Here is a 10,661-nt window from a genome sequence, read left to right as displayed (position 1 = left end):
GTTTTAAGGTTGAAGTAAACTTTTTCACCAATACTTTCACCATAAGCTTTGGAACTAGAAACAAGAGGATGAAGAACAAGATCTGATAAACTGGGCAGATTGGGCATAAATTTTAAGATTGTTTAGGACCTCAATATTTTGTCAAAACCAGAGCAAAAACAGCATATTTTGCAGGATTGCTCAACAATCATGATGTAGATTCAGATGAACAATATACTGAAAATCTGAACATAAAACCCAAATTTTGGTTTTCTCAATTGTTTTTTTGTCCAAAACTCCACTGGCAGAGGCATAAACCAGAATTCCTTTGGTACCTTACTCAGAAAGTGTGATAATTCATTACTGTGCAGTGTCCCATGTCCCCGAAGGGACAATTTATTAATAGACTCCAGTGATATATAAACATTTGATTCATTTCTATGATTACTCGATATTACTTTTGCTCAAATTGTGTAGAATACATTCACTAGACAGATATTTTTGTTATCTTGAGAAGCAACGAAAATTGGTTGCAAATTAAGCTGAGGCTTACATTACAAAAGGCAAGGTTTACACAAACACATACATACAAAAAGAATCAGACCTATAGATCATTTGTTGGAAGTGAACTCATCAGAATAGTGTTTTCTTTGTCTTTCGTTGTCTTTCCAAATAAACCAGAGAGGAATCGTAGAGGCAAGACCGACGAAGAATCTGATTTCTTCTCCGACACTTGCAGGCTCTTGTTCGGCTTTAGTTGTGCTCCGCAATGGCAGTTTGACAGTCTTGAGAAGCATCCCTTGTGGAAAACCGAACCGCACGACCGGCATTTGTTAACCTCATCTTCCTGCTAATCATTTTATTTCATTATATTTTAGGATCACACAACATCTGAGTCATAAGGCTATACAGACACTGAACATCCGTCAAGGCTATGATATGGTGATCAAAAGTCAAAAACTGAGAACAGGAGAATATGTGTATTAAAGTCATAGCAAGCAATATATGCTCACCTGGAATGGAAATATCAAAGAAGATGTGTCGTCACAAGCTTGTCGGGCATTACAGGGAACCCCCACATCGCAACAAACAAGACACTGTTCTGTAATATGCTCCAGGATTTTCCTCCTAACGGTCTCCACGATTGCAGGAAGTGCTGCCATTCAAGGTTAATGTCTTTATATCTCTTGAATAAAAGTTACAATGCAATGAAATAGATAAAACTATTAAAACATCAAACAAGTGGCAGCATGGAGTTGACTTGTAAAATAAATTGCTAGAGAAATAGGGAATCTGAATCTAACTTCATTAGCTTTGTCAGCATGAGCGAACATAAGGGGATTCTGTATGCTCAGCATGCGCGCAGACATAGATGATCTTTAAATCTTTGGGTCAAAAGAAAAGAAATTTACCTGCAAATGGCCCTTTAGAAAGATCAATTAGATCTCTCAAAGCAAAAAAATCAGTGCTCTCAAGAAGGTATCTCCGAGTACTGATTCCTTTGTTGAGTGTCTTGCGGAATGGGCAGTGTACATATGGAAGCATAATGGTTATTCTTTTACGGATGCTCATAATATGATTGAGTGCAGGGACCTTCGAGGACAGAAAAGGATTGACCGCACTGACACAAAGCATAGGCTGCAAAATAAGATTTTTCACAGACGTCAACATTATCTTCAAATAAGTATATGAGGTTATATGTAAAGCTTCGAACACTGTTGGCTCAAAGAAGCTAAAAAGGGGACAAAAGTAACCCAGGCCTGCCTTCATACAGGTTTAAATGAATATGCTTGAGCTGATTCTGTAAGGATACACAGGTATCAACTCTATGTGTGTACTAAATGCATATATCAAGCTGAAGGCAAGTTGCACAAGAAAGTATTCTCCTCTGAACTCAGTTCGGGCAAGAGGGAAAAAAAATCCATTTTTAAATTCGAATAGATATTTCAAAGGTAATCAGTGTCCAGAAGAATACCAATAAATTGTACCAAATATCACTAGACCTAAATTACCTGCTCATGTATAGAGTCCAGATATGATTTTGCCAATTGAGAAACGGGATAACGATTAAAATCCCAATGATGTAACACTCTTGCTGGCAGGACGGCCATTTCATTTGTATGGCAAGAAGAACAAAACAATTGACCAGTATATTCGCAAAGCCGAGGCTTACCCCATCCAAGAGCTTTCACAAAGTCCCGCACGAGAGTGGCTCCATCATCAAAGTATATGTGGCATCCAGCGCATATGTAATGCTGAGCTTCTAGCAACTGCTTTACTGATTTGTGAGGTCGAAAATCAACAATGAGCGAGATGGTATTTCCATAGGAAGAACCTGCAGCAACAGCGATACCAGCAGGGCCTGTTGGAGACATTATAGAATCTGACCCAGAAGAACTTGCATCTTGAGGGGACAAAAACCGAAGTAGAGCATTTGGAAGTGCAGGGAAAAATCGAGACTGAAGAACTGAATTCAAACAATCTTGAATAAGGACAGTCCTTTCAGCAACGGCACTAGGCGATGTTCCAAATATTTTCCTGGATTCTCTTTCCACAGAGGCCCAAGGTGTAGGAAGCGTCCAGCCTTGATCAGCAAATAAAGATGTCAATCGCCGGTAGAGACTATAAAAATCACGATATCTTCTTTCAATTTCCCACTTGTCCTTCCCACTCCAAACCCTTATGACATACACTGTGTATTCCTTCACCCCAACCAGTCTCTCACTCAGCGAGACATCACCTTTCCTTTGTTTTACCCCGACAACTTCAACTCTATCAATTCTAAATCGCTGGGAAACTATTGGAGATGAATCATCTAGACCAGAAGTTGTAGCAGTTTGTCCCCCATCCCTGTTAGGCAGAGAGAGCTGTAGCTGGAACATCTTGTCACTCTTAGAATACCTTGCCCCAGATGATTCACCAGAGTCGAGCAGTATTTCTTCCATATCATGAACAAAATCATCATACAAGTCGTTTAGTTCTGTGTTCTCCTTCTGCAAGATCAGTAATCCGGATACAAGAAAACTTCATTCAAATAATAAAAGAATCAAATCAAAAGGAGATACAGTAGGTTCCATGGCGTTTAAAGATTTCTAGGGACTTTCTTAAATGAACAATTAACTTAAAATGGGCAGTGAAACAGCCGCAGTAAAACGACATCCAGTTAAACCCTCAGATTCACACTGTTTAAATGTGAGAGGAGGATAATTAATTGATATGCATTAACGTAGAAACAGATCATGAAAACCCAACAGACTAATCCAGGGACATATTCAACCAATAGAACACAAAGATAAAGAAATAAACTGACAATCAAAGAAAAAGTGTAAAAAATGTTGTATATACGAAGCAGCTGACCTTCGGTTGGATGTTAGAGACTTGTAAGGCATTTATTACAGGATGAGAATCTGTAGATGATGGCTTATCAGAGTTCCAAGGTGCCAACAACGGTTCTGAGGTGGACTCTCCAAATGGATCTGGCTGTTTTGAATTCTCAGAAGATTTATGAAGTAGTCCAAGAGAAACATCTCCATCTAAGTCGCAAACCTCACTTGAAGAATATACGTTTCCTAACTCAACTGGTGTAATATCTAGGACATCGTCAGCGCTACAAGATTGAAGGTACTTCATGACTACAGGTCTATCTTCAGTTTGATTGATGCTAGCACAACTGTCTCGAAGAGATTCATCTGTAACCAGTGATTGAGGAACCGCCAAGGTTTTGACTTCAGCACTCAGGTCTTCAGAAACTCTGACAGTTATGCTGTGTCTTGCCATGTCACCTGGCTCCCTTTGGGTCAAGACAGACAAATTTCGAGATCTTAGTATATCTTCACTATTTTCAGGAGATTCACCTACATTTGTAGCATGTTCTAGCCCTTTTCCTGATTGAGCTACATCTGGAAGCTTTTGCAAAGCTGCAGAGAATGATTTTGTGGATATCACTTCACTTTCAGTACACCCTTTATCACGCTCCTCAAATCCGCTTAAGTTAAAACGAGCGTCACCAAGTTCAGTGGCTTCAAGCTCAAACTCATCCCAATCATTTGTACCAAAGGCAGTGGAAGAATTGATGAGAAAAGGATTATCTTTCTCAGCTTTAGACTCCTCTCCATACTGCAAATTCCGTGGAATATATAATTTTTTACGAGAATGATCACCTGTATCAGTAAGTGAGTCATCACCATCAGAATGCTCATCATCTATTGAACCACTTTTATGAAGCTCATCGTCATCCACATCACTCAACTGATTCATGGAATCCATTTCATCTTTAGCTTCATCACAAACCTTAGTACCCATCAAATCATCTTCACTACATCCAGTTTCTTGGATCATGATGGTGTTCACATTCCCGTTGCTTGTACTTCTAATTCTCTCATTATAAAACCCATTCGTCGACATACCCTCATCAGAAAACCCGATTCCTCGATCACCTAATCGTGTCTTATCCAAAGAGGAGAGCTTAAGACTTGGTCCCAAGCTAAAATTCTCAAACTCGGTGGCATCCCCAGACAAAAAGCTTCCCTTGAAAGAGCCGAATTCAGATTCCAACGAATCGTGAAATGGTCCTGTGGAGCTACACATACTTGGCGTTCCCAAAGCCGAATTCGCACTACAATACCGCTCAAACTCTGATTCGCCACATGAAGAGTAATGTAATGATGAGCCCGGAGAGGCATCGAGGCCGCTTTCCTCTAGAGAGGCGACTCTCGAGGATTCCTCTCCATTGATCATTTGAACCACAACCAAAATGAAAAAACCAAATCGACCCAGGCGAGAACAGTAATAGTCAAATCAATTCCAGACGAATTCGATCGTGTAGGTAACGAAACGGAGACGGATACTCACACCGATTGATGCAGATCCAAGCACACACCGAAATCACCAATCAGGAGAAGATTGATCGACCCAAGTACTTGAGAAAGAAGAAGCAATTGGGGGAACTGAGATTTACGTTGGAATCGTGCAACACAGAAGCTCGTAGATTAGTTTCGTCTTTGTGCTTCAAGCTTCTTCCTTGAAACTGAAAAATTTCGGGTGAAACAGAGACGAGGCATAAAGACAGGATTGGCAGCAACGATGACATTTTCTGAATATTTCTACAATTTCTGATAATTTAATTTAAAAGGAAAACTGTCAAAAAATACCTAAAATATTTAATTTTGTTAAAAAAATTACACAATTTTTTTGTGTTCGCCAAAAATTAATACAAACTATTTTTTTATCCATAGAAATACCTAATTTTTTTTATAATTATGAATCAAAAAAATAATTTATATAAGTTTCTGACAATGACAAAAAAATTGGTGTAGTTTTTTGACAAAAATTAAATACTTAAAATATTTTTGACTTTTTCTAATTTAAAATATTAAAAAATAGGTAAATATATCATAGTTTCGTGAAAGAAGAAGGATGATGATAACAAAAATTCTACAATTTGTCAATTTGATTACTGATTTTTTTTTGTTGGCATTTGATTATTGATATATCCTTAACTAAATAACTCACACATTCTCGACTTATTAAGCACTTGATTATAACTTCAAATTTGGTAAATCCATATTTGTTCAAAACTAAAAAACACTAAAAATGTATCAAAGTAACCCTCAAAAGCAAAATAATACCATGACGACTTCAAAGATTATTGATCAACCCATGGTAAGATTGAATACACAGATTATGACATTATTATTTGTATTCACTTCGAAGCAAAAATGGCTTCTAAATCTTTGTAAAGTCCTTTAGGCCTGGATTTGTAATCTGAAGATGACTCCTTAGAAGAGCTTCCACTTGTCTTTGTTCCCCAGATACTACTGCTCCAACCACTTTTGCTACCTGAAGGATCACTAGGATTGCTCCTGTCTCTCGTGAAGCTAGCCTTTGCCATTTCCCTAATCTGTCTCAGCCATGGCTTGTCCAAGCTACCTGAGCTTCGGCTTCCAGAAGAGTTTCTATACCTGTTAATATCTGGGGTCGAGAAAGCAACCCCTCCATTGCTGCTGCTTCTTCCTTCTAGCTGAGCCGCAGGGATCTTGTTCTTCATCATTTTCTGAGGCAGGATCAACGCGGCGAGTCCAATGATAAACATCTTGAGACCACTCAAGAACGATCTATTGATCTGGTCTAGCCGCTTCGTCTGTTTGTACAATGAGTACCATTCGTTGCACATCTGCGTAATGAACCCAATCAAGAACAATACGACCATGAAGATCCCGAGTTTCTTTCCGCTTGCCTCTGGAAAGTCTTTCGCCAAGAGCATCAGACACGAGGCCAATACACCGACTTGACATGCTATTGAGATGATCTCTACAAGCTGTACCTTTTTCTTGATGAAAGGCTTCTTCAGGACAAGGAAGAATAGCTGGAAAGAAGTGATGCTCAGCAAGACCACAATGGGAGTTTTCGCAGTCTCGTTATCCAAGAAAGCACCAGCGATGATCCCCAAACAGACCCTCTTCACGGTTTCGAGAAACGTGTAGTAAATTCTAAGGATCCCAAACAGTTTCTGTATGCAAGGAGCTTCAGCATCTTCTGTTTCATCATCTGATGCGATGATGCGGTCATCTCGTTGCTTGAGTGGATTGCTTCCTGAGATCTGTGTGAGCATGTACTTTGGTGGACCCCTTAAATCTTCGAATACCGGACCTAACCTAGTTAGATAGATAGAGTTCTGTTCTGTTTTCCATGTCCACTGGCCTCTTTTACCAGGGCCAAGTGTCACTCGGATGAGTTCTTGGTACCAGTGGAAACTCTGGCCTTCTTGGTGAATCTCTTTATACTGTAATAACTTCCCAAAAGTTATCCCAACCGAGAGGAAGAGAAACAATGCCAGGAGCAGAATAGCTACTACGCAAAGCACAAGGATACCAACAATGACACTGGCTTCTGCAGCTCCACTATGTTTAAAATAGCCTGAGAAAGATAGAATTCAGTGCAAGTGTTAACAGAGATTTGTTCAAACTAAACTGATAATTTCAAGGCCGGTATTAACAGTACCTTGTATGAGGCTCCTTGCAGCTTTGCAAATGGAGGGTAAGGCGAGAATGAGAAGAAACAGCTCGAATCTTGGGAAGACAAACGCACCGAAACTCCTCTTCTTCTCAGTGTGTGCTTTCTTGAACTTCAGTATCAGAGAGAAGAATATATGAAGTAGTACTAAACTGCCTCCGATTATAGCTATCCAAAACATGATCCTATTGAAATCTCTCCACCTACAAGAAAGAAGAACGGAATGATTCCTCTTAATTCAAATGTAATCAACTAATGCTGAAATGAAACGTGCATAAAAAGAAAGAAGTACAAACATGGATTGTAGTGACTTACACTGTTAAGTTCGGTAGACCAAGCACATGTTCTGCCTCTGGCTTAAGATTTGGGGTCTGTTAACACTCATACCGTATCAAAACATGAACAAAAAGGTACTAAAAAGAGAGTAGAAGCAAAAAAGAAGAAGTTGCTGGGATAAGAGTGATCCTTTTTACCTCAAAGAATAATCTGTACTCCATCGCAGTAAGTGGCAATCCGTATACTGACTCAGCGTTGGTTGTTGTCTGCAGATTAGTCCTGTTGTTGTCCGTCTTAGAAATGAAGGAATGTGGACCAATGTAAGGACTTGAAGCCACCATGATCTGTTCGTGGTGCTTAGTTTCCCATGGTAGAGGAAAATAAGGGATTATCCACTGAATGCCTCTCACAAATTCGTAGTAATCAACAGGCAATGTCACCGGTAGCCATCTCGAGAGTGCAAAAAACTGAATGTGACAGGCAGTTCTCTGCATTAAAACCACAATGCCGTTGATTAATTGTGTGGTTTGCAAGAAACAAAAGTAAGGCAATATATATAATGTATTGTTTATAAAAAGTGAAACTCATACGAAAAGATTCCTCGTGGGGTCTGATATCAGATAAGGAGATGGTCTTGGAAATGCTCCGAGAGAATAAAGGCTTGTGGTTGAAAGAGTGAGGAGTCCCGCAACGAAAGATGTCACCAAGAAAATGTAAGTTGATAACCAAGAAACCACAGAAGATATCACAGGCTCAGAATCTGCAATTAAGTACAACATTTGAAAATCATTGGCCGAAGGAGGAAGACAAAATTACGCTTGAAAACATATACAAAGTGGTTAAAATGCTTACAATGTTTCACTTCTAGAATGTTGGATGCGAGATTTTTGTTTCCTGCAACATCTTGAGTAACATTTTCAGCAATCTTAACAGAAATTTTGCTTGTGTTGGCTTTTACATATACAATGTATATGCTTCCACTCAGTTCCTCAAAGCTAGCATTAAGTGGAAAAACAAAAGAAGAGAAAAGTCCCAAGTAAAATCACTTAGCATCAAAACTATGGGAAAAAAAAATAAATCAAATCAAGAGGCTAGAACAAACACAAGACCACTAACCTATCAAGATATCCACCTGAGATCGATACAAATGAGGAGTTAAACCCAAAAACTGGCTTCATGAATTTTATCCAGACAGGGATGGTGTGCTTTCTTGTTCTCACACCAGATGTTGTGTTCAATAGAACATGAGGTCTCTCGGTATCTAACATCATGCACATACATGTTTCGTTCAAGGAGAGAAGCAAAATAAGACCTTTCGAAAACCAAATATAATCACTAACTCACCATAAAGAAAAGTCAGTGGTGCAGTTGGAGATGCAGGTGTCCCATGTCTGCTTCTTATTGAATTCGAGTCAAGTCTCACCGTGACTATAGCACGCCGTGATGTATTTGTGACCTGAAGAAAAAGTGTGTGAATGTTACATAAAGGGATCAACACGAACGATAGCACCAAATAACCTTGGGAAAAAAAAGCAGCAGAAGCACAAACCATAAACGCAAAACGGCGATTCTCGTTGGTTTTTCCATCAATAGGAAGCAAATCACCTTGGTTTGTGCTTAGTAGTCTAAGGATTTCAGCTGAAGAATTCAGTACCGGTTCCGAAAAATACAAGTAAACATTCAGCTTGTCGTTATCATTGGTTGCCTGCACCGTCCTAGTTTGGTTGTTTAGCTTCAGTAACTTCTCCGGGACATGAGTTCGAAGGTTGACAAAAACGTTTCTTCGATCTAGATGCCAAGAAAGTTGAATATCACTATCCCTTAAAGCTCTTAGTCTTAAACGAAACGAAGCGGATAGAAAAGGGTAAAGACACTTACCATAATGGACAAAGAAACGCGAACCCAAAGCTCTTTTAAAACTGTTACCAGCTGTATCAGAACAGAAACTCTTGTTCATCACCAACACAATCCTTCCATATTGAGCATCAGGAGATAATGCCACAAGTAATGAGTATCTGAGATATTTCTCAAGAACGGTGAATGAAGACGGTATAACTTGGCCAGCACCATAGACGAGAAGCTGTTACATAATTTTAAACCGTGTTAAGAGTACAGAACAAGAAGAGGAAAGCTCATTAAGATTGGGATGAATGTAAATAAGGCTACGTACTCACGTCGCAGGCATTCACAGATGAACATGTGAAACCTCCTCCACCAATACATGGCTCAGTAAAAGTAATATTAACAGACACGTTTTGTGCACTTGTAAATGGCATTGATGCAGTTACAAAGGCCGTAGGAGAAACCGTATCTGCATACACAATTTTGGAGCTTAAATAAGGAAAGAAAGTCTAAAATCCAACACATTCTAGCAATACAAGGACCAATTATAGTAATGGTTTTTATAAATGAAATGTGTATTCAGCCAAAGAGAGACATGAGGGAGGATACTGCGAGAAGCCACACAAACAAAACAACTCTGATCTATTTCAAACAAGAAAATTCCAGGAAGAGAATCAGAGAGGTGTAAGAGTTGTTTCTATACCAACAGCCCAGTTATAGATACTGCAGCCAAATCCAGGCATCCTATTTGCGCAGACCTCAAGTGTATGATTCCCGTCCAGCAACTTCGAGTAGGATACTTTTCTTCGATGGCAATCGACACTAAAGTGGTCATCTAGCTGCAGAGAACACATCATTTTTCCATCAATAGGAGTGACTTGTTCATCTATAATTACAACTTCATGAAGTTTGTTTAAATAATGAAAATCCTATCATGTCAAAACACAAAGTAGAAATCGAAAACTTCTTTTATTGGCAAAAGCTCTAGATCTCTTATACAGAACCAATATGTTTGGCCATTCAGAAAAGCTAAATAGGCAGTCAAGCCAAAATTCACTAAGCTATTACAAGTCTTGATTTGCAGACTTAGCACTCAAGTCCAAATTAGAATTGGAAAGCCTTGCAAGAAACGAAACATAGGAAATAAATTCAACCTTGCAACGGAATTTGCAGCTTGAGCAAGTTCTGTTTCCATCCTCAAACGCTTGAAAGGAAAATTTGGCTGAGTTAAATCTAGAAGTAGGAGGAGGTGCTTTCAAGAACTTAACAGAGAGCTTTGAACCATAACAGTGATGAAACCTTAAACAAAATGAGGAGACGACAACCCAGAAAAGCAAAAGAAGCCATGCACTTCGAAGCAGACCCATTTCTCAAAAAAAAAAAAATGAAGCTAAAACTCTCAAGCTCGAAACTCCTTACGATGCAATCATTAAGACAGGAAATAAATTTATAAGCGAAACAGAGCAATGGGCTTCACTGGGATTATTCTGGACAAAGTAGAAGAAGACATTGTAGAGATAATGAGTTGGTGAAGAGAAAAAGAGAGAGAGAGA

At 39.1% G+C, this 10,661-nt stretch overlaps 2 protein-coding genes across 4 annotated transcripts; both read right to left on the bottom strand.

The window, feature by feature from the left end:
- Positions 1-432: 432 nt before the first annotated feature.
- On the bottom strand, positions 433-5,033 carry LOC18020981. Of its 2 annotated transcripts, none has more exons than XM_024157736.1 (5): positions 3,337-5,033; positions 1,992-2,972; positions 1,392-1,617; positions 993-1,135; positions 433-826 (listed from the first exon to the last, which is right to left on the bottom strand). In XM_024157736.1, the coding sequence occupies exons 1-5, from the start codon at positions 4,714-4,716 to the stop codon at positions 584-586; spliced, it is 2,973 nt and encodes a 990-aa protein (XP_024013504.1). In that variant the 5' UTR covers positions 4,717-5,033; the 3' UTR covers positions 433-583. The 2 variants fall into 2 exon arrangements, with proteins under 2 accessions (XP_024013504.1, XP_006404287.1); XM_006404224.2 differs by having other exon boundaries at positions 514-829.
- A 468-nt stretch (positions 5,034-5,501) lies between these two features.
- LOC18020980 lies at positions 5,502-10,661 on the bottom strand. 2 transcript variants are annotated; one of them, XM_006404223.2, is made up of 13 exons: positions 10,263-10,661; positions 9,812-9,947; positions 9,441-9,577; positions 9,145-9,346; positions 8,816-9,054; positions 8,611-8,722; positions 8,383-8,527; positions 8,119-8,261; positions 7,857-8,026; positions 7,464-7,754; positions 7,306-7,361; positions 6,979-7,193; positions 5,502-6,894 (listed from the first exon to the last, which is right to left on the bottom strand). In XM_006404223.2, exons 1-13 carry the CDS (start codon positions 10,473-10,475, stop codon positions 5,681-5,683), a joined length of 3,273 nt encoding a protein of 1,090 aa, XP_006404286.1. In that variant the 5' UTR covers positions 10,476-10,661; the 3' UTR covers positions 5,502-5,680. The 2 variants fall into 2 exon arrangements, with proteins under 2 accessions (XP_006404286.1, XP_024013424.1); XM_024157656.1 differs by lacking the exon at positions 10,263-10,661 and having other exon boundaries at positions 9,437-9,577.

Source organism: Eutrema salsugineum, unplaced genomic scaffold, assembly GCF_000478725.1.
Source record: "Eutrema salsugineum unplaced genomic scaffold, Eutsalg1_0 scaffold_16, whole genome shotgun sequence".
Lineage (NCBI taxonomy): Eukaryota > Viridiplantae > Streptophyta > Magnoliopsida > Brassicales > Brassicaceae > Eutrema > Eutrema salsugineum.
Note: the sequence above shows the minus strand (reverse complement) of the source record. Positions and strands in the feature narration are given on the sequence as shown.

What these genes read in the sequence shown, in the direction of transcription:
- LOC18020981 (XM_006404224.2), bottom strand. Translation starts at nt 4,716, where the DNA reads ATGATCAATGGAGAGGAATCCTCGAGAGTCGCCTCTCTAGAGGAAAGC. An exon ending in TCTCTAACATCCAACCGAAG is followed by an intron (nt 2,973 to 3,336) that starts GTCAGCTGCTTC and finishes CTGATCTTGCAG; the next exon opens with AAGGAGAACACAGAACTAAA. An exon ending in TGGACTCTATACATGAGCAG is followed by an intron (nt 1,618 to 1,991) that starts GTAATTTAGGTC and finishes CTTATTTTGCAG; the next exon opens with CCTATGCTTTGTGTCAGTGC.
- LOC18020980 (XM_006404223.2), bottom strand. Translation starts at nt 10,475, where the DNA reads ATGGGTCTGCTTCGAAGTGCATGGCTTCTTTTGCTTTTCTGGGTTGTC. An exon ending in GCGTTTCTTTGTCCATTATG is followed by an intron (nt 9,055 to 9,144) that starts GTAAGTGTCTTT and finishes CTTGGCATCTAG; the next exon opens with ATCGAAGAAACGTTTTTGTC. An exon ending in ACCACTGACTTTTCTTTATG is followed by an intron (nt 8,528 to 8,610) that starts GTGAGTTAGTGA and finishes GCATGATGTTAG; the next exon opens with ATACCGAGAGACCTCATGTT.